Source organism: Gymnogyps californianus, chromosome 1 (genome assembly GCF_018139145.2).
Source record: "Gymnogyps californianus isolate 813 chromosome 1, ASM1813914v2, whole genome shotgun sequence".
In the NCBI taxonomy this organism is placed as follows: Eukaryota; Metazoa; Chordata; class Aves; order Accipitriformes; family Cathartidae; genus Gymnogyps; species Gymnogyps californianus.
Genome location: NC_059471.1, coordinates 32256730 through 32284368, shown reverse-complemented (window position 1 = coordinate 32284368; position 27639 = coordinate 32256730). Strand labels below are relative to the sequence as shown.

At 42.7% G+C, this 27639-nt stretch overlaps 2 protein-coding genes across 4 annotated transcripts in view; one reads left to right on the top strand and one right to left on the bottom strand.

Moving 5' to 3' along the window:
* Positions 1–52: 52 nt before the first annotated feature.
* Positions 53–27216, bottom strand: NUFIP1 (nuclear FMR1 interacting protein 1). The gene is made up of 11 exons (XM_050915176.1): positions 27074–27216; positions 26223–26998; positions 25871–25959; positions 24608–24712; positions 23900–23962; positions 23479–23555; positions 16155–16247; positions 11939–12201; positions 7713–7841; positions 5702–5934; positions 53–2367 (listed from the first exon to the last, which is right to left on the bottom strand). The coding sequence occupies exons 1-11, from the start codon at positions 27214–27216 to the stop codon at positions 2029–2031; spliced, it is 2310 nt and encodes a 769-aa protein (XP_050771133.1). The 3' UTR covers positions 53–2028.
* GPALPP1 (GPALPP motifs containing 1) overlaps positions 27206–27639 on the top strand; it is a 19055-nt gene continuing 18621 nt past the window's right edge. For all 3 annotated transcript variants that reach the window (XM_050915156.1, XM_050915155.1, XM_050915154.1), the window contains exon 1: positions 27206–27299. In XM_050915156.1, coding sequence (XP_050771113.1) covers positions 27215–27299 — 85 coding nt within the window. In that variant the 5' untranslated portion in view covers positions 27206–27214. The remainder of the gene's footprint in view (positions 27300–27639) is intronic.

The window sequence follows — 27639 nt, the reverse complement described above, 5'->3', positions numbered from 1 at the left end:
CATGAAATAGACTTTAAAAAGATTTTCTTCTGACAAAGCTTTTGGTTTTGTGTGAAAGTTTAATATTCTTAAGTCCATCATGACAACAGTATAAAGAATTCAGATTAAAGGGGTTTTTTTGTTTTTTGTTTTTTTTTTTTTTTTAACCACAAGGTCAGAGTGTACAGTCAAAGAAAGCTCTGCCATCAACTCGACAGGGACAGAAGCATGTTAAGCGTTGATTAAAGTGCAATTTAGTAGCAATCCTAAGACATCCATTTCTTTTCCTGCAGCTGTTATCCATGCTTTCAACAGCACCGGTACCACTCCACTCTGAAATCAGGTTCTGCCCGAGTGCCAGATCTCTGTGGCTTAGAGTTCTTTGCTGGTATTTTCATCGCAGTAAAACTGTAAGAGCCATAAGCAAGTCAGTGAGATTGAGATGGCTCGTGGGACCATCATGGGAAGAATGAATCATCTGCCTTGGAAATATAAATGTTTATGATCACTGCTTCTATTCTGCACATATATTCTTGAGACACGCAACTTTTACAAGGGTGTTGATATTTATATAATTCCATAAATTTAGACGGTGCATTACAAACACAATATGCAGTCGTAGCTATAAACAGCAAAGCAGTGGGACAGAATTTTCAACTATTTCTTGTTCTCTATGCACCACAAATGAGATGTATGGCACAAGTTAAGGAACTAGGGGAAAGAAAATACAGTTATTAGGCAACAAAAAAACCCCATGTGAGTCTCTGTATTTTAGATGGTGGAATGGAAGGCTAGACTTCTACCAAAGAACAAAAAAATAAAATCAGTCCCTGAGATTTAAATCCAACATTTAGCCATGACTAAAAGACGAAGAGCAGAGAAATATTCTGAAGTGGAGGTTTTGATAACAGATTATTTTCATGGCATGTTTTCAGCGTCAACGTGACAAACTAACACCTGCCCTTGACAAGAAGGATTCTGACAAACACATGCACAATGTAATCAAAAGACTAAACTTGTTTCTAAACCTTGGCTGATGCTTTTTTAGTGCTCACAACACTACGGATGTACGCACAAATCTATGAAAAAAGTCACTGGATGCTGTAGAAGCATCGTAACAATGTACCAAGGAAGACATTCTTCCAGAAGGCCAACTAATAAATTCCCAATGCATACGAAAAAGGGACAAACCAGTAACTCTTGGTAAGCTTTCTAAACTTTGACAATATTCTTAGTACTCAGAGTTTGCTTCAAGAGTTAGATTTGTCAGGCAATGACTATAACAGCAGTTAAGGCCTAAGGCTGAATATTGGGTACCCGAGGTCAACCAGCAACCTAGCACTGATGCAAGCAGTGAGCAGTTATTGTATCTTTATTTATTTTTTAAAAAAGGCTTCTTGCATCAGTGTGCACCCTCATTTCCGTTTCTCTGCTCAATTAACAAATTAGTTCAGAGAGGAGGAGACTCCTGGTGCAAGCAGTACTTTTAGAGCCAGGTCAGTTGTATCTTCCATTTCATTTTTTCATTTTATACTGGCTATATTACCTTTATATTGAATATATTATATCAAACAACAGCTTGCGGGGGGTGGGGGTGGGGTGTGAATATGCATTGAATTACCATTTCAAAAGTACACTGAAATACTTCTGGACACTCAGATACTTCCAGACACGCCAGACCATGATTTCACATGAGGAAGATCCATCCTACCATACTACCACTTGGCTCTGGTGATGGACTGACACACATTTTGTAACAAGGTAAAACATTCAGAGCTCTGAAGCTCAAAAGTGGGGATCTGCACCTACTCTAGAGAAGGCCATACTCTGCGCCACTGCTGCCTTCCTGCCATGGGGAAACGCAATTACTCAACGCGGATGCTGTTTTCACAAGGAAATGGCCACCTTGGGCAGAACCGATCAGAAAAGTGGTTTTAACAGCTCTCAGTATGTACTTTAATGATTATTTTGTTATACTGATGTCTTTCAAAAAGCATCAGTCACATAGAAAATGTGAGCCTTTGCTTTATTGTCCACAACAGACAACCTCTACAGTGCTTCTTCACACTGAATTGATGGGGTTTCCCACATGTCCTCATCCGCCAAGTGAACCATCTGTGAAGTCTGATCCACAGGTGCTTTCTCACCCTGGGCTATTAATAATGCATCTTCTTCCCCTCCTGCTAATTGAAGGTCAGAGCTACAAGAACAAGTAGATTCATCGAGTTTGTCCGTCAAAGACTCTGCTGTAGTTGTAGAGGACTGTTCAGTCTCTGTTTCAGCTTGTGGTTCTGTTTTAAAATGAAGTCCGAACAGGTTATTTCGGATGAGGTATCGAACACACTGCAAAATCACATTCCTTTCGTGTCGGATGTCCTGGGCCAGTAACTGGAAAGAAAGAAGAGAAGATGATGCACATTTCCCTCTATTTCTCTGTAGCTGATACAAGACTAGCAAGATGTATGGCCCTACTCAGTAATTTTGAACATCTCTGAATTTAAATAGTTGGCTCTCTCACACAAGTCCTGGACACACGGAGCAGGAGACTGCCTTACCAGACACAGCACAGGAAAGCCACGTATTCCCACATTCGGTGCCTTCCCACCAACTGACTGGGGCTTTGGCAGAGCCAGCGAGTGTGTTGGACAGCACTACCGCACAGCTTGCTGGGCTGGGCGATCTAAGGGCTTGCTGTCCCCTCCCTTGCGCCAGCTCGCGCTGATCAGACCCCACACTGCATCAGTTCAACTCACCAGACAGGAGAAAATGAGCCTGACAATTAGCAGCAAGTAGTGGGGTGTTCTGGGATTTTTTTTTTTATTATTCGGGGGTTTTTTTAGGGGCATGTGTGTCAAAAACTGAACGGGGTCAGCAAAAGGCCCAGCATAGCAGAGAAGAAGAGGTGGGACCAGGCATCCAGAGAGGAGGCAGCAGGGAGGGAGCTGCCCTTCTGGGCAGCAGCAGGCTGCTAGAGCAGCGCAGGTTGGTGGTCAAACACCACTTCTAGTGATAGAGGCTCACAATGGCCACAATTCACTATGGTACTGGCACATGACTGTACCACTGAAAAGGATGAAAAATACTCAGGTGCCCAAAGTGCACGTTTAAGCACCGCTCATTTAGCACCATTAATGCACTAAGGCAGGTAGAACAAGCTGACAAATCTGATGGTACCTTTGGATTAAGCTGTCCATCTCACTTTGCTCAGGTGGTAGAGAACGTCACTGAATATACCTAAATACTAGGAATTTCCCACCCAGTTATCTGACTGTAGACCCAGATGACGATGTTCTCATATCATGGACTCTAATACTAGGCCACACATTCCAGTACATCAGGATAGCAAGTCTATTAGCATCTTTTACGCTTTCCAGGTTATACTGTATCTGTGATTTAATATCCCATGCATTTTTTATTAGAAAATCCCTATGAGTAAAAGATATAAATACAAGGAAAGGGCATGTTTCATCAAGTACCAGACAGTGGATTTAAACAGCTGTAACTGGTTTGGGCTATAATCCACCAACCTAAGTCTAGTAGCTTAATTAAAGTGCTAGAGGCCTCCCTCATCTCCTTTAATCTCACTGAAGTTCATTTTGGTGTTTTAAAAAAAAAAAAAAAAAAATCAGCCAGAAGGCTGAAGGACCTTTTGTCATTGCAAGTGTCAGCAGAACTAGTACTCTGAACAAACAACAAGTTTAAAGCAAGTGGCTAAATCTGTAACTACCTGATCATTTGCAGATCTGTATTACACATTGCAGGAGATCTAGCTAAATTGGGCTTGTAATGTCACAGAGAAGCTTTTTTGTTGTTATAACGTTTCAACAGTGGTTTAACCAGCCACTTTAAAGTGTGCATATTTCTATTTAGACTAGTTACTAAGAGGTGTTACAAGCAGCTGACACCTAAAATGGGCCTTCAGAAACCTCTTGTCTGAACTAAGAGATGCACATTAGGGCAGAGAAGGGACAGCATAGTGATGTTCTCTTTGCTGGACTGGGAGAAACTGCTGAATTCCCAAATGGCCAAATAAAGGCACAGATGGGATGCACCATCGCCCTATCAAAGACTGTATCTTTGTATTATATTTGTTAATGCAGGGATGGGTATCAGTGGAGTGATGCAACACAAGCTTTTTATTTTGTCAGCATACAGACTAGCTAAACACACATTACTGTTTGCATGGCTACAATAAACACGTTTTAGTAGTGCCCAAGCTCACTGCCGAATCACTGCCAATAGACATCTGCAGCTATTCTCCTGCCTCCCCTTTTTTCTTTTTTAAAGCATCACTTCACTGATACAACATCCTTTTCTTAGCAATTCTACTTCCTCACTTTGGATAAGTTCTCAGCGGTGACTCACTGTAAAATTTCAACCTTGCTTCCTCAAGGTTTTTTTTATACACTGACCATTTCTGACAGCAGAAGCCTACCTGTGAATCTCAGGCACTCCTCTGTGATTCACCACCACAGTACAGATCCTTTAACAACAGTTTTGAGCAACATTAAAAGGCAAAAAACCCCACCAAAATGCAATTTTAAAAATGGACTATACTGGCAAGCTAAAATTCAGGCTTCCAATGTTCTGCCAGCTTCTCTCAGCATGTGGGACTTCATCTGACTCTTTTCCAGAGTCCTCACTGCTTTGATCACCAACAACTTTGAAGAGCAAGAGATAAGACAACTGCATGCTTAGGGAGCTACACAAAGGGCAAACATTTCCTTTTCAGTCACTAGGAGCTTTAATTCTTGGCAGCAAGGGTAGTATGTGCTAAAAGGACTATCAAGGGATTTCTCCCGCATCGGCAGCTTAGGATGTGCCTTATCAGGTATCCCCTGCCTAAACATCCTGTGCTGTTTCAGAGCCCTGATGTCAGTGGCACCCTGCTTTCTCCTCTGTTCTGCCCACAGCAAGTTCTCCCTTGATGGGGGAACTTTATGCTGGCTATTTACAGAATCACAAGGGTAGTCTACCTATCTGATACTGCTTTTGAGTACTAAATGCAATAAAAGCTTAAAAGTTTTGTTTATACTAAAGAAAGCCACCAAGCTTCCAAACAGGATGCTTTGCACTGTTACTGAGAACAGAATCATAACACCTTGGACTCACCCCTACAAACCTCTTTTTACCTTTCTGAGACACCAACCTACTCTTCAAGGTACCAGTGCTGTCACCTCCTCAGATTGATCTAAACATGCCTACAGAGAAGAAACCCATGCACGTGCAGGCTGCAGCTCAACACAACTCTACAGGTTAAGTCACCAACACCCTTATCAACAAGATCTCTTTGACTGCATCTGAAAAAATTGTGCGCTCCTCGGTCAGAGGAAGGCAGCTGAATAGCAAAGCCAGGAGCAAAGGGAGAAAGATCAGAATAAGGCTGATGGGATCACACACAAACAAAACCTACTGGATACTACCACAGGGAGGGGAGAGGGAGGAATAAAGGTTTTGTCCTTTGTGCAGCTCATTTTAGGTACATGATTAAGTTGTCATCTCGTGCTCACCAAAGTCAGTCATTACCTGAATGCACACGAGGGTATTTCTATTTGTCTATTTAAGCATTTACACCTTCTCTGAGTGAAATGCTCACTTCGCTATTTTTAAGAAAGGACCTTTGCTAACAGACTGCTCTAACTTCCCACAGGGAAGAGGAGAACTGCTCACAAATAGTACTAGTCTTGTACAGGAGGCATTATTTTAGCACTAAGACTGTTACCATTTCCAGCAGAGTTGGACGGCGCTTCGGAAGGAGAGGTAATGTTTTCTTGCCCCAGTTATCAGGCCCTCTGGGGGGACGTGCATTTGAATTTGAGCTTCTTAACGTCGTGCCTGCATATTCTGGACGTTTTTGATTCTGGTTTCGACTCCAAGGAACATAAGTAGTTTGAGGCGTATTTCTGAGAGCAGCCTGGTTTTTCTCAGCTTTTGTTGCAGTCTTGACAGGGATTTCTTAAAGAAAAAGAACACACTTTCATCTCAAACTTAAAAGCCTATTTAACATGCTTATATCCCCATGCACTGGCAGTTTGTTAGTACTATTCTTGCTCACATAACCTGATGTGAAGATGTTCAAGGTTTACTTGGAGGAAGGGAGGGTTTTGTTTGGTTTGGATTTGCGGTTTCTTTTAAAATACAAAGAATAATCTCTAAACATTCACAGAAAGGAAAACAAGATACTGAAATTCTGCAATACAAAAAGAAAAATAGAAGCAGTAAGAGCTGACCAAGATTTTCAAACCTCTGCCTTGTTACCACTTAGAAAGTACATTGCTTCCGCTTCACAATATAGCTTGCTGCAAATTTGGCTGCTGAGAAAATCATGATACAGTTAGGGCAGAGGATGCCCAAGTTCAATTCCCTGCCTGCCAGATGCTCTCTGTAACTTTAGGTAGGCCATCTAGGGCAAGTAATGCATAGTAACTACCTGCAAAAACAAGGACCAGCAGCAGTTCTCTACCATACACTGATGCATACACTCAGCGAAGCACACAATCCAAGTACTAGAGAGTTCAAGTCTTACTGCAACACCCAGCAGCCTTCTATGGAAAAAGTCCTTAAGGACATGGAAATTAGTTCATAGGGTGAGCAGAACAGCTTTTTCCTGGCACTATTCAAACATGATTTGAAGCGAGACTGAAGACAGGCTGCTTTTTTTTCCCCAACTAGGGGAAAAAAGGCTTGGGAAATTCGATGACACACACCCTAACCAAAGACATTCTATGCCCCCCCTTCAACCCAGGACATGCTGCTGAGAAAAGGCAAGCAAAGAGGGGGGAAAAACCCCACCCAGTCTTTCAGAAAACTGTTTGAGGCTTTCTAAAGTATGCTGCAGGACTATGGGGGAGGTGGGAGGGAAAGGCATTAGACGCGGTACAGGCCAAGTGGACAAGGCCATCCCCGTGCACCAGCTGTCTGCACAAATGCTGTGTTCTGTCTGGGTGCTTCTCAGAGACCGTGAGCTATCACCATACTGGGAACAAGCAATGGCTCACCCAGTAACCCCGTTTAGTGCTCAAAACTGGGAAGAGGGAGGAATGGGGAAACGAGGAGCAGAATAATGGCATATCCTTTTACTCCTCCCAGCCTGTCTTTATGCATGGCTTACACCAGTACTAGCATGCACTGTCACTGAAAGCAAACTGGAAAGGATCTGTACACAGACTGTGAAAACATCCCTGTGCACAACTTTTAACAAGCTTCTCTCTTTACTGGTATAAGCCTAAAAATCAACAGGTATAAGACAGCTCTGAATTACAGCACTGGTAGACAGGCCAGAAAGCAAAAGGCATTTCCATAGCCAAGTGTTTTGGAGATATAGCCACTGAACTGCCATTACTTTAACATCTTTGCTAAACATAAGCCACAGCTTACATGTTGTATTTTCTTCTGCAACACCTTTGATTTCTCTTGAAAGTTTTTTCTCAAGAAACTCTAAGTACTATATAGGTTCTGACTGATAAACCACAGCTTTCAGCCGTTGGGGACACAGCCGTAAAGAGCTACCACTGGGCTACTGCACTCATAAATGCTGTATTTATAAATACACAGGGGCTGGACAATGGGATGGGACATGGCAAAGGACCAAATACAGGAGAGGTGAAGCCCCCCACCCTTCCCAAAAAAGGGTGATTTGTGATCAGGTTTTATCATTGCTTGCAGTCCACACCAGCGCAGTGATGTAGGGTAGAAGGGGAGAGGAGAAGGGTAGAGGACGCGCTTCTACGCACCTTCGGGCTCACTGTCGGACGCGCTGCCATAGTTGGCTGACAACGAACTCAGGGCGGAGGTGACCTGTTTGGGAACAACAGTCAATCCCAGCCTCCCGTCTTCGGCTGCGGCTTCGTCCTTGTCGGATTCTGCAGGGAAAGAAAAGGCAAGAGGGATCTTTCCCAATACTCCTGCATGCCAACAGCCAGCCTTGCTGCTAAATCCCCATCTCACCACTACACAAGCTCGATGTTGGGCACCATTGCTCAACACTGTGGACTGATAGAAAAACCCCACATTTACCTACCCTCTACAGACATTCGGTGGCAAAGTCGTCTCACCGCTGGTTTACAGTCCTGCCAGCAAAGCTACAGAAGCAAAAAGGTTTCCTGAACAAGAGCTTGGGCTTTCTGGTTCTTTCTTCACATACCAAACATAATTATAGGTTTTATTATCAAGTGTAGGTAAAGAAAGAGAGAAAGAGAGGATTTCATAATACGTTTTGGAAGTCTTGCTGGATTTAGTCCTGCAGAGGCATGGGGTGGGGGAGAAGGATTCAAAAGCCAGTCAGGTACAGGGGGCAGGGGGGAAGGAGAATTAGGCTCATTCAAAGTGAGAATTTAAGAGCAAAGACATTTTTCGATAGTAAAAAAGTTCTTAAGGTACATTGAGAACCAAGGCTACAAATTAGATGATCGGTTTTCAGCAGTACCTCAGACTGTTCGATACTTAAATCCCTGCAGAGCATTATGGGCATGCACAAGTAAGCAAGGTATTACAGTCTCAAACTACCCCAAAACAGAATACCAGGAAGATAGGAGGCAAGTGGACCAAAAACGCTGAAATTGAGGATACTAGGAAAACAGAGCCCTACCACAAAAAGATTCCTAAAAGTAAATGTGCAAAATTGTGATGGCTTTAGTTTGAAACAAAGGATCTATATGCACTAAAATCTCAGAAAGACTCTCAGGTGAACAGTGCTAGAGTTAGCAGGAAAACCAGGAAATGCTTTTCAGTAACATGCCTGCATACGAATTTCATATATATATACACACACACACCCCCCGCACTACTAGAAACATTTTGAGAAACTAGCCTGTTGAGACTTCTAGAAAAAGACTGGCTGCAATCTTACTTTCACAAAGAGTTGCGCCCTCTCCCATCCCCTGTCTGTCTAAGCCTGCCCCACAGTAAAGCTGCCTCACACTTCTTAACAAGATTTTACTGAAATAAACACTTTTGAGATCTTTATTTTGAAATAACAAATGTTCTTCTATTCTCTTCTAATATATCATTAACAATTGGCAATCTGATTCACTGGAGCTCATGCTGTTCACTAAAACAACTTTTAGATAAATACAGAGGTATTTATCTAAACTACTTACCTGCCTCTTTTTACTTTGAGCTGTTTTTGAGAAAGGTTGATTCTCACTGATTTTGTAATCATGCCAATTTGCAATTACATTGGAAGCTCATGCTAAACACAGTGCATTTTTCTAATGGAGAATACACAGCACCTGCATATACTTAAGCAATTATAAAAATAGCATTTACTTCAAGTTACTTTGATTCATTGCTGCTTTTTTCTATCTCATCCAAAATGTTGAGTGCATACTGTGGTTGGGTACCTCTTCTTTTTATTTTCTTTGAATTTTAAAGAATTACTTTTAATTTGCTTTTTAGCAAATTAGGAAAACACATTTACTGGAATACATTTCCTCTTTGAGTAACACATTTGGAGCAAGTGTTATGCACTACTGAATACAACTGACTGTTTCTGGTCAGTAGATCCCTCAAAATTTTACACCTGACAGGCTCATCATCTTACCTTGTTTCTGCTTATAAAATCAAGAGGAAAAGTATGTTTTCTTATCTCCCATTCAATTTCTTAGCTTTGAAGGAACTAGCCACTAAACAGAACTTAAGTGAATGCATTATGCAAAAAATACATTCCCTTTAGAGAAGGGGCTGCTACTGTTAGAAAGGTTTAAATACTCCAACAAAATGTACCTATACAGTAAAATCACGGACTTCAGTTGTATGATTTTTTAAAAAATTCTACTTAGTTATATTGTGTTTGTTATTACCTGTTATGACTATATTTCTCAATACTACAAAAAACTGCTACTGGCTTTAATAATGTGTAATAAGCAAGTACCACATTCCTTTTCTACCCATTATAACAGAAGTTACTAGCCGTACTTTGGAATAATTAGACTTTTTATCATTAAGTAAAACACAGATGCTGCGGGGAAATACAGTTATATTGAAGCATACTTAAATTTCTCAACATGCAGAGATTAGTGGAATAAACAAATTGCATAGGGGTGCTGAGTTCTTGTTCCCACTAATTGAAGATTATGTTTTCAAGAGGAAAAACTCAGCATCAGATGTCTTTCCAGGGGATGCATTCTAGCCTTGTTGCTAAAACAGCTAGAGTATAAGTCAGTTTACATGCCATATTCTAAGAGTACTGCATCACTGATGGCTATATTATAAATAATTGTATGTGGAGAGTTTATATTGCTGCCAGCATGTGGAAACAAGACGTGCTCACCAAAAAAACCTAAGCAGCAATACTTCAGAGAACACACACATATGGAGAGTTATCGAGAGTAAGTTAGATAATACAGCAAAACCCAGAATTAAAAGAAAAACGCTGACATTTTAAGTAATTCACTTAACTCATATAAGGAAATCCATTTGTTTTCACATTCTAAATACTGTTATTTTCAAAACCACAAAGGGATATTTAATAGTCTTTAAAACATAATTTGACTGTTGAAGTACTTCATTCTTCTTCTGGCTTTATAAAGATTTATTTTACACGTTAGTTTAGCAACCTAAATTGGTACATGTCCTTTAGACTATTGTACAGTAGTTATGTCAGAATGTGTAATACTGCACACAAATTTTATGGCAGCACTTCCAAAACCCTGACTAGCAAGCAAAAGTTTTAGCATCTAAACTTAAAACAACTCAGATGCTATTTCTTTTCTTCTCCTTCCTGAAGTTAGTACAGCATCACTTCCCTATGGCCCAAACTACTTTCCCTTTGCTGCCTCTCCCAGCTAAGTGTTTTGGACAAAAAAAAGCATTCCTAATCAGGAGATTACAGATAAAATAAGATTATTATGGTAAAGTACTTGTTAAAACAAAGATAGAATTGAGGTGCTCCATTAAAAGCCCAGAAACCCTCTTCAGTTTGTTAGCTAAATATTGATTTAAAGCTAGTAATGTATTTTAAAACAAATAAAGCTAAGGTAAATAAGTATCCAGTGTGGTTATTTTTCAAATCCAAGACACACCTACATCCTGTCTCCCAACATCTTCTCCCCTTCAGATCAAGTATTTTTTGATGATACAGAATAAAATTTAATGCTTCCTAATTCTCACAGAAAAATCAGAAAGACGTAAAAGTACTCTGCTAGATTTTTCCTGCGTGTTTATATGTCAACTTGGCTTGCATGCAAACTTATGTAGAAGTGCTTAATGCTGGTAGTATCTTAAACATTCTTGTGTCAGCCTCTGCAAATCAGAATTTTTTTTCCTCCTCAATGACTTTGTATTTCAGCTTCTTTCCAAACTGTATCTCAGCCAAGTCTACTAGTTTTAGCTCCTCCTACCAGCACATGTGGACATGAATTCAGTCAGACACACACATGTATCTCAAAGACCTCTAGACTACTGAGATAGTTTCCTCCATAACAGGCCAAGCTTACTAGGGCAGAAGCTCCCCGAAATGCAAGACTTACCCCATTCTCTTTAGATAAAGCACTGACCCACTCTTTCACAATAATCACACTGGGAATTTTCTTAGAAGACCATGTCCTGAATCAGGATATCTCTCTATAGAAGTTTCCATTTAAAAGGAAGTTCTAAGTGCAAGTTTTAGGCACAGGGATGTTGGACTACCTTCAAGCTTATGACCCTGTTAGGCCTGGCACTATTCAAGCCACAATACAGCAATCCTGGGCTTTTTTGTTAGTAACAATGAGAAGATAAGTATGACAACAGGCTCCCCAGTATTCTTCTCCAAGAATAATGCAAAGCCTTCTGCATCAATCTTCTACTAAGAGAGAGTTTTCCCAGTTTAAACATGCACAGTTAGCCCTCTTTCAATCAAGGACAGAGTTTACATGTTTTTGGCAATCTCCAGCTCTCCCCAGAAGTTGCTAGTTACACAAAAGGTCAGTAATTGCTTCAGCAGTACTACTTAAAAGTTCTCCAAGTTCCTTCATCTTACCAACATCACTGTTTGCCAGAAGACTGAGAGGGTCCATGTCCTTCACGTATGGCTGAGCCGCCAAAGGACGCTGTTTTTCATGTTCCTTTTCACACATGCTGTTTTCTGGTCCATTGGCTTCATTTTGAGTTCTGTGTCCATTATAATCGCCACTATTTTTCCTAAATTTCTTCCAGAACGGGCGCCTTTGTCTTCTCCTCTGTCTTCCTTGCTGCCCAAGCCTCTCTTCATTTTCTGGAGGTTTCCACATCCCCTTCATTTTGCTGGAGAATAGAAACACAAACTCATTCATACAAATTACAAACTATGAGAATAAAATCAATTGACGTAACCAAACGGCTCAGGCCCACATTTAAGGTTCAGCAACACAGCGTGATGCCAGGACTTACTCCAGCTCAGCTAACATGTGGTGACAGACCGGACAGGCCGTCACAGCTCATCTCATTGGCAGGGCAATGTGACAAAGCTGGAACCTAAATGAAGACTTTGAAGTTCATGACTTTTATCTTTTAACAAGGCAAAGGGTACATGGGCTAAGCAAGTTCCTTGATCATCTACAGTGTGAGGACATAGCGTTTTCATTTCAGATTATGAAGTCAACAAATATTCCCTTCACTTAAGTAATTAAGTCATTCAAAACAGGGAGAACGTGGAATTAAAAGGGAAGCATCTACTATAAGCATACTTCCACTACTGAAGTCTCCTTTTTCCAGTTACAGCTCAGAGAAGGATCTTGCTGCACTAAATCCATTCAGCCATCTGACACCATCAGTCGCAATGACTGCCTACTCCCGCCTCCAACTAACATGCCATTCATCTTTTTCACTCAGATGGAAAAGGAATAAAAGAAACTTCTATCAGGACAATGGATTTTTAAAAACCTGAAACAAAGTAACAAGTCCTAAAATATGGGAAGAGCACAGCATGCTGGTTCCACTTATCTTCCATGGTTCCATAATCTTCAAGGTTATCCTATAAACACAAAACATGTTTATAGGAAGGTACCTGGAGAGCTTAGCAAACTCTCAAAGTCTAGATACAAGAATAGGTGTGACCTAGACAGAACAGCAAATATAGAAGGGACAACCTAAGCTTCCTGAAAATACTTATTTTCAAGCAACAGAAACTTAATTCAGCAAAACAAGACTGCAACTTAATCATCAGCACATTACAACCACAAAAGACATACAAGATCTATTGTCCTGAATGAGCTCCATGGTTCGTTCTGCTCAGTACTCTCTCCCCCAGCCTCACCTACAGCATGGCAGAGGTCCTGTTATCCCTAGTCAACTGTATCATACCATACTTGAGCAAGAGCTTCTTCCTGAAACTTCTCCCTGGGTCTAGAGTCATGCATCTGCAAGCGGAGTCTCACAGGTGTATTTCTAACCTGATACCTTGTCAGTGATAAGCAGCCAGTGGAACATGTGAGGAAAGAAAAAAAGAGCATAAAAGCAGGGAGAATGGTCACCTTTCTCCTCACCTACTTCGCCGTGGTGTACCACTTAGAGACCCTCTCTGACTAGAGGTGCTCCCAGGACACTGATGGTTTTGCGTCTCATGCTGTGGGATGCTGTGTGAATGTCTGGCATCCCCGAAATCTTGCAGTAAGGTGTTAATATTTTGTGAAAAAGGACTTCTTTTGGTTTGTCTTAATTCTGATGTCTAAAATAGTCATTTGGTACCCCTATCCTTCTTGAGTTACAAGAAACAGCGTATAACTGCATTCTATTCACCTCTTCCCATCTATGCAATTTTTCTAGACCTCCATCATACAGCCATTCCAAGCCACCCACTTCTTTGCTTGTACAGAAACGTTCCCATTACCAACATTCCTCTCTTCCATACCTTTCCAGCCTAATTAAGTCCTTCTTGAGAGGAAAACAGGGCCGCCATAGCATTCAAAATGGCTTTATATCACAACAAAACATATTTCATTTCATTCTCCAGTCACTTCACAACAATGTCTAACACTGATTGCTCAGCCCCGATAGCGTCATCCACCATAGTGCTCCTGTGGCACAAGAGGCAAGCCACCACCTGTGTGTGCATCAGTCTCTCATCCACAAAAGGAAGCTAATATTAGCTCCCATAATTCAACTCCACCTAGACAGAGAACTGCATTTCTGAATTCATACAACCAGGCTCTAAATTCAGCATGTTGCTGTATAACCTAGAAGATATTGAGCAAATATAGGCTCAATTAGAGGCGTTGTCCTTGACCAAGGGTTAAAAACAACATTCTGATTTCCCTGGGGCCTCAAACACCCAGAAAGAAACCCCAAGGTCACAAACACATCCCAACAAACATCAGCCTGGCATCTGCCTTCCCTTTGTTAAAGATATACTACTCTTCTCTTCCCGTTCAGAGGGGATAAAGAGCCATGCGCTATTAATCAGCTGTTGCAAGACACCAGACAGACTACCAAAGCGGTCCTTCTGCATCTCTAATCTCACACGCGGGGATGCTGAGAATTAGCAGTTGTAAAGCACTTCAGAGAACCACAAATGGAAAGCGTCGTAGAAGTGTTAAGTATCTAATCCTTTCTAAGTCTTACTTAGCTATTTGCTTTAACAGTACAGCTTGCAGAGAACAAGCTGTATTCTATTTTTGCCTCATGCATCAGTAAATTTGCCAAATAAGCACCAATTTCAGAATCTTCACTGTTGATATACAAAGCAGAAACAACAGCTTTTTGGACAGTTCATCAAGTCTATAGTGCTAGCAGCTCAGGGAAGGGAGGGGAAACAAGAAGAGATTTCTAGAATCAACCAGAGTTAAAGGTCACTAAGGAAAAGCAAACAACCTATAATTTTGAGGGCTTTTTTCCCAAACAATTTTCCAGATACAAAGTTCCGTATTATTACATTTGTTAGTAATTGCTGATGGACATTTAAGACTACATAATGCATCCGACTTACAGCCACAAGAGTTACCAAATAAACTTGTAGACACCAAACAGTTGTTACTGTGACAAGCAAAACTCATCTTTGCTCCTAAGAATCTGCAAACGTAATATTACATATGTTTGCGGCTTTAGTCTCAATGCCTAGGTTTGGTTCCTTGGGTCCAAAGCACTTCTGCAACATTATATCCTTTGAAGGAAGTTTTACTTCAGTCTTTTATAAACCTTTCCTTGCAAAGTCATGAAAGGCAACCAGTTGGAGGGAGTAGGCAAGCGCTGGGTCTTCTGAAGCACCTGCTGCACCAAGGTAATTTGCACTGTCACCATTTAACAAATTATACTAGCCTGACATGAACCCTATTCTGCACTAGTTCAACCGCTTTACCATGGTGCAAGTTTTATTTTGTTTGGTGTCATCCCCTATTAAAAAAAAAAAAAACAAACAAACAACTAGGCAAGCTCCAGCTTCACTTCCATGCAGCAGCAAATGGTATTTAGCAAGAGCCCCTTAGAATTGAGTCTGGTCCTGCCTTCCAGCTCAGTCATTCTGGTTTAAACAAGTGATATTCTAGGAGCGTGGATCGTTATAGCATTTTTTTAAAAAGCCTTCCCACAGGCCATAAAGTAGAGCTAATGAGGTTAGCTGATTCCACATAACACTGACACTGAGGGAAAGAGAAAAGAACAAAGACCACACTGGAAAGTAATTCACGATATAAGGGAGAGAACAGATAAAAATCCAAAAGGACTAAGTATTAGGCTCAGAACAAAGGTAGCAGATAGATAAGATAACAGAGGGTAGAAAAAAGAAGTAGCGCTACTTAAGCTATGAAAATAAAGTTAAATCTTCCTCTCCTCTTCCCTTGATTATTGATTTATCATCTGAAAGGAGAGAATAAGAAGCCAAATCCACTCATAAAATCTCTCTTGGCCATTTTCAGGCATTAAAGGATTAGACCATGCGGATTCATTATGTTGCATGACTTCCGTTCCCATTGTTTCTTTTTCAGAGACCAAGGTTACGCTGATCTAATGAATAGCCACTAGAATGTGGTTTTCTCAAACAAGCCAGAGTGCAGAATTCAGCAAGAACATCAGATTTCTAATACAATTATTGTTTAATTTAACTGAAGTGGACTATGAAGACAAAAGAACATCACATCTGCAGTTTGCCAAATGACCTGTCCTCTGTTAAAGGGCAGCTAGATTGTGTGTACAGTGGAAGCAGCAAGTGCTGGGAGACCACAGTAAGAGAGTGTAGATCTGAACTCATTAGGAGGAAAGTAACAAGCTTGTTTCAAAATGCTTACCCAAATTGTTGGGTAGTCAGCACTTCTCCCCTTTCTTCTTTCTGCATCTGCATCGCCTTCTTCCTTTCAATGTTTGCCAATGTAGGAAAATTTCTAGAAGAAAAAAAAATTCACTGACTCTTAAATGATTCACTGCACTTTGTCAATTCCCCCTTTACCAAACCAGCATCCTCTATAAACATAACAGATTTTTAAAACGTTTCATGGAAGTTTAACAGACTGTTTCCTCCTTAAAAAGGCATTGGTGAGGAAAAGAAACCTGAGTGCATTTATGCTTACATACCCAGATGCAAAAAAAAAAAAAATAAATCTACCAAATTCGCACAATTAGATTTACTAAATCATCAAACAAGCTACAGACAAACAGTTCAGTTACGCTTATGGACCCTCTTCCTGCTCCTACACATAACAGCAGGATTTAGTCCTGCAATTTTATTTTTATGGTGCTTCAATTGGAGTATTTGAATGACCTTAAAAGGTACAACACGCCTTTAGCAAACCAACTGCTGAGTTTTTGTAATGTCAAAAAAAAAGGTTATAAGAACAGCTTCTGGGTGCACAAGATTCCTTTAATGTGACAGCTCGGGAAAAGCACACAAGTTTCCTCTCGAGCAATATTCAGCATTGTGCTTGCACACTGACCTCTAGTTCACCAAAATTACTGCCCCTTTTTAATTCCACCTTCAAGAAAAATTGCTAAGTCATGCAGATCAAAACAAATCTACTGCTATAACCATCTCCCAAACCATCCCTCTCTTCCATTCCCCACCTCCCTCCCCATCCCTCCCTACGGACAAACGCCATGCTGGTTCTAACATGCAAAGCCTGCTGCAAATTACTGTCAAAGCCCAAAAATGGCTATGCTAGTTGCTCTGTAAACATTAGTTAGCTAAATCCCAGTGCTTTGAGATAAAGGTGGTAAATGAGAAACACACGTGCACCCCCACCAGCTTCTGGATAGAAACACAAAGTATAAATATTTGATGAGTCTACTAAAATGAAGTAACAAGAAACTTGGAACAGCTACTCACTATATATAGCTATCAAAAAGGACACGTATCTTTAATTATTTCATCTTATCACATGCATCTTCCCCATTTTACAACATGAATGTTAAGTGTCACATTGACGCAAGACAGTTTCAACCACATACCAAGGGAAAAAGGTGAGAAGCATTTCCTACGAGACACACCTAAACATGCTACAGAACTTGTCTCCTTTAAGAGGATTTGAACACGAGCTGTCGACGTCTATTTTCATTGGATTTCTCCCAGAAATCCACCACACAGCTCAAGCGAGCATAGGGATGTGATGTTTTATCTCTGCTCTTCCCTGTTAGCTACATTTGTTCATCCATGTTATAACAATCCCAGCACACAGCAAGCATGCAATGAATTATTTAATCTCAAGAGCTTCGCATTGACAAAGACCTCTATGCTTGGCACCTCTCCAGAGTTTTAGGATAAGGTGCCTTCCTTCACACAAGTAAGGCTCACAGGAGGAGACTGAGCTATAAAATAAATAGTTATGCTCAAAAGAGTCCCAAGCTTGTCTTAGAAATTTTTTTTTATTTAAAGACATAAGGGAAGACCCTTAATCCTGGAGGAAAGGAGTCTTCAAAGTGCTCCTGTAGTTATGCTGATTAAGGACATATTCAGACACGCTTTCACAACATGATTTGAGACATGACTGCCTCCCACTTTCATTCCTATGAGTTACCACTCCCTCCACCGAGCCACCATAATGGACTCCACGAATGCTTTCGGTTCGATTCATTGCCAAGACAGACAGATTTCTCCTAAACCACCCTTCCAGCTGACACAGGCAGTAACTAACAGCTAAAGAGAGATCAAGTTCTAAGTCTGAGTACACCTGCAAAAGCACATCTGGAGGCACCTACAGTGGCTGTGTTTATTTTCTCCAGCTTCTCAGAAGTTAAATAGCATTTTAGTCACTACCTTTACCTTGTGCAGGAAACATACTTATTTTGACAGCACACATGCAGTGTTTCATTTTCATTCACAATGAGCAAATGAGCATCTGCTAGTTTATTCTTCCATCTAAGGACTTGGTAGGCAGTAAGCTCTTAGACGTTCAAGTCCACAGGTCACCAGCCTCAGTACAAGGTAAACTGGGTTCACTCCTCCCCAGGTGCTCTGCTGTGTGACGACGAGGCTGGGCTAAGCCCACCAGCGGGTCCTGGTGGGACCTGGCCAAGTCAACCCCAGTTGTCCCTGCAAGGAGCAAGTGGACCAAAGAGGCATGGACCAAAGTTACCCACCCACCCCAATGTACCAGCCCCAGTACAACTCCACATCTCACCAGGTACCACAGCCCCAGCACAAAGAGGTCTGTGCACCTAGCATCAGCTAGATCTACCCATGGAGGCAGCAAAATTCAACCAGACCCTAAGCGGAGGCAGATGCCTACAATAGAAACATTATGGTCTTGAGGTACAACTTTATTGCAGACTTTGCAAACTTCACTATCTAAGGACAGCCACAAAGTACTCAAGAGAGGTCAAAAATCAAAGAGAGGAATTTAGGGGTTTTTGATACAGAGAATTCTTATTCAGGAAGGCTAAATTTAGGAGGACTGCTCCTGAACAGAGGTGTGACAATGCAGAAGGAAGAGCCTATACTGAATCTCTCCACATAAAAGGCCATGTGTTAAAATCCAACGAGCTGACTTGGGTTTGAATCCTTCTCAGAAGGCATGCTGTCCTCCTCCCCTAACAAAATGAGGTTCTTAAAATGTTACCTACAAACACCACTGAAGTAGAAGTAGCAGCCCAGCACTTAAGTCCTGCAAACAACTTGTCAGAGCTTGAATACAGACAGCTTCATCAGTCACCACAAAGGCTTTATGAACCTAAGCAACTTATTGTAAAAGAGGGAGTTAAACCAGGATGCGATGGTCTGGCACAGCAGATTTCATGAAGGAGTCAAGTACTGCCTGAGAAGGCAGCCCCATTTCATAGCAGCTGCAGTTTCCAACCATAGACACTTCTATAATCCAAACTGGTTTTCAGGCTGAGTATATTACATATACACCAACAAAGTCCAGAGACAGGGAATGGTGACACTGAGCATAATCACTAACATGTGTACCTTAGTGAATAGATTCCCCCCACCCCACCCCCCCCAATAAATGAGTGCACTAGCTGGAGTCATACATGTTTTATAGGCCAGCGTACTCTATCTTGCTCACACAAACATCAGAGTAAACTAGCTCTTAGCAAGCAGTGGAAAAACAGAGCGTTGCCAATGTCTAACAGAAAAGAGACCTGTTTCTATAGCAGTTTACACAATGCATTTCTGAGTCGAGAGCTATACAAGTTTATCACCTTTATAGGAACAGCACTGTGATCAAATCGCCTCAATAATTTCTTGAGCTGGTCTTGATTGCATATGCACAACCAACAGCAAAGGGGACACAGATAGCCCAAAGGGAAAAAAGATGGCCCAACAGAGAGCTGATAAAATCTTGGTCTAAGACTCCCAAGCATTTTATCAAGCATTGCATCTCTAGTGCGATTTTACCATATGAGTTAGCTGAGGCAGTTTTATTGCTAATCCATCCCCGCAGCTCAGAGTAAACTTCATTGTATCTAAGTTTACCTGGATCTATCAACACATTCCTTCTACTTTGCTTTGTCTTCTCTACTTCTACCAGGTGCTAAGAAATTATTTTCCTTATTACATATTTAACTACTATGAATGTAACACCAGGGAGTAGTCCAAGCTACTCTAGGATTATCATTATTCAACTAGAGAACCACTAATTAATTAAAAGTGGTGTGGTTGACAGTACTGGCCTTCATTCATTAAGCACATGCTCAGCCTATAAGATGTATTGCAAGGAAACACAGCAGTCAATCCCTAACTGAACAAAAAAACCCCAACAGATTAAAGAAAGGGGGGGAGGAGGGGGAGAATTTAGAAGCAACACAAGATCAAGAAAATCCTCCAATGTTATATTAGGTCCTAAGCAAAAGTAAGTTTAATGATTCGCTTTAACACCAGAGCAGCCTTGCCACATTCTTTCTAATAACCTTTGCTCAAGAAGAGTTGGTTAGAAACAGATGGGCTAGCAGGACCCAGACCTCACTTGGGATGACGGGTCGACAGCAATACCTCATTCTGACACATTAAGGAAACGCAAAATTCCCTTTAAGCTTGTGTTTAAGAAAAAATATGCTGAAAACAGCACATTTCTCAACACTTGGAAGAGACAGGACAAATCAAAACAAGAACTGTAATCACCAAAGTTGATGTCAGACTTCACAACCATCTGTCTGCAAAACATAGGGAAACCCTGAGATCCCGTGGAACTTCATCTCTATTGCTGTTCGCTTAATTAGATTGCCTGGCTCAGCAGGTTCAACAGGCCACAAACCATTAAAGAGTCCTTTAGGTAAGCAGAGACGTGAAGGCTGCAGCAATGAACAGGGCATTGTACAGAATCAGACAGGAAAACAGCATTCCAACCCAGCATACTTCATCCAGAGATACTTGCTCCTTACCAGCTCTCCCCTTTCTCTTCCCTCTACAGGAGTAAGGCTGCACTTTAAACACAGGCTCTTTCTAAAAGATTTTAAGCAGGATACACAACTGAGCAATACAGCAGCTAATTAAGAAGAAAAATCTCAACTCTAAGTAATTATTTATAACAGCTGAAAGAACAAGCAAGACAGGAATGTTAGGGATGCAGCATGGAAATACATGTTAAATCACTGCAACCTAATTAGAAACAAACTACTAATGACCTAAAAAGATTCATTCTTAGCTCTGACTGGAGCTTCTAGAAAGAAGAAGGCTTTTTCCTGTCACCATAAACCAAAAACTGCCTAATAGCTCAGACTCCCTCTGGTGTCCTTTTTTTCTGTACAATGCAATGTTTACTGTGAGTCAACAACAGACCTTCAGTACTAAACTGATGCTTTCCTGGCAACCCAATTAATGCTTCACAAAAGTTTCAGCTGGGTTTCTCTCTTTAGCTGTTAGTACAGCTTCCTTGCTGTATGAAGAGTAACAAAAGCCACCCAGGCATTCATTCTACACCCATCCACTACAGCTAAACAAGATGCCCACAGAAGGACTGAAGTACCAAAATGAGCCACAGCACTACTCCATCTAGTGGCCTTGGCTTAGAAGGTCCTAATCCCATATTGCCTTTTTTGGTTGGTGGTCGTGACTACAAGGCTTTATTTCCATTGATTTTACTGTGCTGCAGTGAACAAAGGCTTTCAGCAATGTTGTACCACAGCCAAATTATATTCATCTGTAAAAAACCCAACAGTATCCGCCATGAGATTCTTCAGAAACTCAGCAAAAACAATCTCGGGGAGAGTATCATCCTTACAATTAACTGTAGATAAATGTTGCTTTGACTTGCAGCACCCACTCCCCAAGCAAACAGTACCTAAAACATGATTGTACATTCAGTTCCTGCTTCCCTAATGTTCTAGTATACAGTGGAACATGTACTGACACACACGCCTGAAACATTGCAACACTTAAACCTTAGCATCAGCCACCAGACTGAACCCTCCCAAACACCTCTCAAAACAGAAAAGTGTTTGAAAAGTTGAAAATGAGTAGCAAAGAGTCTGCACACAAGTACTGATGTTTTTCCTTGGAGCTACTGTTAGAATATTAAGTGTAGGCCACCAGACAGGCAAATCTAAGGACATTTTGGGTTTTGCTAACCCTGGTAACACTTCATATTGTAAGTAATAAAGATGTGGTAAGTATCACTGTTGCGGGGAAAAAAAGGACAGCAATATGTAGACTGAAAGCAAATAAAAACCAAGCCCTCAAGTATCTTTTGAATAAAAGGAAACCATGGAACCAAAACTAATCTAACACTAAACTTGCACTTGCACAGATCTCAAGCAATTTTTGTCTGGTTAACTATGGCATTTTAAACACAGGAGAAAGGAAATTTTTGTTTCTGTATCAACAAGAGCTGTTTTTTAAAAAAAAAAAGGGAACCTACAGATTATCTTAATTTGTAAAAAATGAACAGCAGGTGCAATAGTTGACTGCTGTGTGTGCTGACATAGTGATAAGACTTCCCTTTGCCTTTCTGAAATTTGCAGAAAAAGGTGAAGCCATGTCCAAAGGTAAGTTAAAACTTGCAGGGATGAACTTACATGGGGAGAAATTTTGCTTCTCCATACAGCAAAAAGTGATGGGAGGCAATTAAAAAAAAAATCTCCTGCCATACATTCCACTCATTTTTCTTTTTTACAAAGCCACTGTGAAAAGCTTATTAAGGTAAGTCATGTTCAAAGCAAGAATGCATTAACATTGCTTTCCGACATAAATGCAAGCTGGATTCATTAGTAAGACTGCATCAGACAACTGGGTTTATTTTCATTTTAAAAAAAGCAGGTGACTAGTACTCTGCCCTAGCTCATCACCAGTGATCTTGAAATTAAATTTGTATCACTTCCCTCTCTGCACATAGGATTCTTGCTCACGGAAACAAAACCCGTGTACTGATCACTTGCAAGACTATATTCTAAGTCAAGAACAGAAGTGAGGAAAGCCTACAGCATCTTTCACCTGCTGGAAAACGGGTAGATTTTAATCTGTTCAACTGTGAGGGGAAAAAAAAAAATCAGCGGGATAAGGTCTGTGGAAGTACAGTGTGAATTTTTAAACACTTCAATGCTGGTCAACAGAAAAAAGTTATACCACCTCACATCACAGAATGAGAAATAATGAGAAATACTGCTTACATGGGAACTTCACCTTGCACCCTAGGTACAATGCAAGTTAGATTACCTGAGACAGCATCAGTCACGGATTCTGTTCTCTTTCAGTAGAAAAGTGTCAAGCAATGCAGAAAGTTCTTAAAAATTAGGAAAACTCCCTGTTGCAACAACTTAAGCTGTGGAAATCTGCACACAGCAGGATATATTACAATGATAGTCAGTACAATAGTTCCAGATTTCTTAGCTATTAAAAAACCACCAAGCAAACACACACATTTCTGACCTAAAACGTCTCAGTGATCAGGCTAAAAGGAGTAAGTCATTCACCTAACCTGGGGTACCAAATCAAACACCTGGGAAAGCTACTTCCTTCTCAGTTAGTGTCTTGCCTTCTATTATAATCATCCAAATGATTATAGTCTCTGCAGCTTGCACCCTCCTGGCTCAGGCATTCTGACACAGACCCCTACCGCAGGAGTTCTGCAGAGTCAAAGGAACAGCAGCAGCAAGCACGTGCTGCTACTGCCTTTCAGCTGTCATCTAATGATCACACAGGGAAAATACAGTAAAACACATTCGCAGGTCACAAGTCTTACTCACTTTTTTCTTTCTTCTCTCCATCTAGCGATCTCTTCTGGACTATCTAATTTTATTCTTTTAGCACCAGGTGCATGTGCCTAAGGAAAAAGTATTTCATAGGTGTTTAAAAGGGGAAGGAAAAAACCCACAAGAAAACAAACAAAAAAATAAAAGCATCATTCTGTCAACTATAGTAGTATCACACTGTTTTCATCTCCAAAAGTGGTGAGACTGCACACAGCGATTACAAAATTAATCCATTAAAAAAACCCAAACATACTACTCAACCTATTTTCATCCACAATATTGTCTTACAACAGATTCTACTCAGAGTTGATACGTTTTCCTTCCAGAAGAATGAAAGCAAGCCTCTGAAGAATGAGAAAAGGGACTACAGTAAAGATTGCATAGACTCATATTTTGGGCCCAGGGGGATACCTACGTTCTTCCAGTGTATCTGAACTATCTTCTCATGTGCGCTGAAACTGCAACCTTCTTCTGTGCACTGCAAGATAAGGGGGTGAACTTAAGACACACCAAGTTACGCAAACAAATTATAAACAAGCATTCCAGCACACTTCAAACAAACTCAGTGCCAGATGCCTGTACAGTTAGTTATAAAGAACTTCTAAGCTACCCTGTTTCAAACCAAACATGACTGTAAAAACTGTAAGAAGGGATAATGTACTTTTAAATTTCATCTGATTTTAGAATAACCAGTGAAGCCAACGTATCTGATAATTGGAGATAACGTGAAGTTAACCTAAGAGAGATTTGCAACACTCTCCAATTTCAAATTTTGATACTTCTGTGCATAAGGAGTGGATTTTTAAAATATGTTTTCCACATAAAGTCTTTTCACACAAAAATTTTACATGCTATACTGATGTCAATGAATTAATTCCTAGCACTGGGGTGACGTAGCAATATGTCACAAGAAAGACATTAAAATGACTTCAGCAATAAAACCAAAAATATAACTGAGACTTCCCCTACACACAGCATTCAGAAAAAAATCCCCTACTAACACTTTTTGTAGCTCTGGAATCTCTTTGCTAAGTCTTCCATTCAAAGAGTGACTACAGCTAACTACTTATCAGGCACAAAGTTAAAAATCAAAGTGTAAATAAAACAAGCCAAACTCATCAACCTGTTTATGTTGTGAAATATGTTCATCATACTTCTCCTGGTTTTTATAGCCACGGTCACAGGTATCACAATAATGAGAGAAAACTGGCTCTTTTTTCTTTTTGGTCTGCAAAAAAAAGAAGAAATCATCTCAAGATTGCAGTTACAAGATTACAAGGTATTCCTATTTTTAATGAGGTGTGAAACACTTTCACAAGCATTTTTTTTAATAAAGCCATCGATTAAAACATGTTTCAAAAGTTTCAAAGATAAGCTAACATGACATGAAAGTGAAGTTCAAGTCACTCATCCTCCAAACAAAGCGCCCTCCACTCAGCTCTTTCTGCTACCACCTTTCCATCAATTATCGCTTCTGCAAACATACCAGGCTGCCACAGATTTATCAAGGGCGGGGAGGAGAGCTAGGCTACAGCCCTGAGTCTCTTCCCCATCAAGTCAGACCATGCCTGTTCTCACATGACATCTAAGAGCTCAGAGGGCAGCAGAGATCCTTCTCCCACTACACACATCAGTGTGATCTGGCTGTCTGGTCCTTATAATATAACAGAGCGCTAATATAATTTAGGCACTTGGGCATCACCATGGTAAGGGCTTTTCTAAAGTAAACTTGTGTTAGAATTTGACTGAAATGTATCTTTCTTTCAATGGGCTCAAGATTTGCACACCGATTGTCATACGTTTGCTCTCTTCTAAGGGCAGGCATGTTAGACGAGACTATGGCGTCTCTGTAGTACCACGGGGCAAGCCCCACACGACTGCCACCATCACAGAAAGGTTTGGGTTGGAAGGGACCTTTAAAGGTCATCGAGTTCCAACCCCCCTGCCATGGGCAGGGACACCTTCCACTAGATCAGGTTGCTCAAAGCCCCATCCAACCTGACCTTGAACACTTCTAACGATGGGGCATCCACAACTTCTCTGGGCAACCTGTGCCAGTGTTTCACCACCCTCATTGTAAAGAATTTCTTCCTTATGTCCAATCTAAATCTACCCTCTTTCAGTTTAAAACCATTACCCCTTGTCCTATCGCAACAGGCCCTGCTAAAAAGTTTGTCCCCATCTTTCTTACAAGCCCCCTTTATATATTGAAAGACCTCAATTAGGTCTCCCTGGAGCCTTCTCTTCTCCAGGCTGAACAACCCCAATTCTCTCAGGCTTTCTTCACAGAACAGGTATTCCAGCTCTCTGACCGTTTTCGTGGCCCCCCTCTGGACCCGCTCCAACAGGTCCATGTCTTTCTTGTGCTGCAGACCCCAGTCCATACCTTTGGCTTGTTATTTTCTTCTGGAAAACGTTTACTAAACCCAGGTGCTTGATCGCCTTGCCATTTCTGGGAGAAATTGCCATTTCCACCTTCAAAAAAAAAAAAAAAGCCAGTTATATGTACAGCTGGGAAAACACACCCCTTCCTAAGTCGGTGGGCACACTGTGGCAGGGAAGGGCCTGGGGGAGAGAAGAGCTGGGGCTGCGTGACCAGCACGGACAGCAGGGCACATGCTTGGAGGGAGGGGGAGTCCTCCGCCCCCCAAGGGTTAGGGACAGCCCCAGGGTCCCTGCCAGTGAGGGATGGGAAGGAGTCCATGAGCCGGAGAGACGACTTCCCCCACGCCCCTCACCAGCGTGCGGGCCCTGAGGTCGCTCTCCATAGGCGGGCGGGTACCAGGCGGCGGGTGGCGTGTAGCTGTCAGGCGGAAGGTAGCCCTCGGTAGGCGGGCAGCTGTCGGCGGGTGGCGGGTAACTCTTGGTGGGCGGCGGGTAGTTGTTGGGCTGTGAGTAGCTCTCGGCAGGTGGCAGGTAGCTGTCGGGCTGTGAGTAGCTCTCAGGCTGTGTGTAGTTCTCAGCAGGTGGGTAGCCCTCGGGCTGCGAGTAGTTCTCAGGCTGTGTGTAGTTCTCAGCAGGTGCGTAGCCCTCGGGCTGGGAGTAGCTGTCGGCGGGCGGGTAGCTCTCGGCAGGCTGGGAGTAGCTGTCGGCAGGCTGCGAGTAGCTCTCGGCGGGCTGCGAGTAGGTCTTGGCAGGCGGGTAGCTGTCGGCGGGCTGCGAGTAGCTCTTGGGCTGCGAGTAGGTCTTGGCAGGCGGGTAGTTCTCGGCGGGCGGGTAGCTGTCGGGCTGCGAGTAGCCGTCGGCGGGCGTATAGCTGTTGGGCGGCGGGTAGCTGTCAGGAGGAGGGTAGCGCCCGGGCGGCGGGTAGGGCCCGGGGGGAGCCCAGAAGCTAGGCTCCCAGGGGGGCGGCGGGCAGAAAAAGGGTGGGGGGGGCCCGGGCGGGGGGAGCCCCGGCGGGGGCGGCGGCGGGTACCAGGCGAAGGGGTTCATGTCAGGCCCGAAGCGGCCGCCCGGGTGCAGCCCCTGCTCCGCGATGTGCTTCCACGACCACGTGGGGCCACACCAGCGGCCGCTACAAAATACGTCACTTCCGGGGCTGAGCCGCTCGCCCAGGGGTTAAACCCTCCTGACGAGCGCGGGCGATTACGTCACCCGGCAGCGCCGGAAGTGCGGAGGGGCGGGGAGCGGGGAAGAGGAGTGGGACGGGGGAGAAGGGACCGGGCTGCGCCCCTGAGCCGGGCGCGCGGCCTTGGCGCGCATGCGCGCTGCGCCGGCCCCCGCCCCCGCCATGGCCCGCGAGCTCATCGGCCCCGCGCTGCCGCCCGGCTTCCCGCGCTGCGCCGAGGCGGACCCGGATGAGGACTTCAGCCAGGGTAAGGCGCGAGGGGCGCCCCGCCCCCGGGCAACGGCTCCGGGCCGCCCGCCCGCCCTGTGCCGGGCCGCGCCGGGCCGCCGGGCGAGGGCTCGGGGGCGGCGGCTCCCCGTTCCACCGCGGAACACGCGAACGCGGGTGGCAGGTCCCCGGGGGGCCAGGGAGTGTCCCCCGTGTTTCGCCGCACCTCAGCGGGGCGCCCGGCGGCGGGGGACGAGCGCGGCCCCTCGGGGGCCTCGGTGCGTTCAGGTGCTGAAACGGGCGTGTGGTAGAGGAGCGCGGCCGCTCCTGAAGTCGGAGTAACGTGGCTCTGCAAGCGAGTGTTTCGCAGCTCGGTCTGC

Coding starts and splice junctions, on each gene's coding strand:
- NUFIP1 (XM_050915176.1), bottom strand. CDS start 27,216: ATGGCGGGGGCGGGGGCCGGCGCAGCGCGCATGCGCGCCAAGGCCGCG. Junction 25,960..26,222: donor ACCTCAGGGCCCGCACGCTG/GTGAGGGGCGTG, acceptor TTTTTTTTGAAG/GTGGAAATGGCAATTTCTCC. Junction 7,842..11,938: donor TCTGGCAAACAGTGATGTTG/GTAAGATGAAGG, acceptor CTTTCCCTGCAG/AATCCGACAAGGACGAAGCC.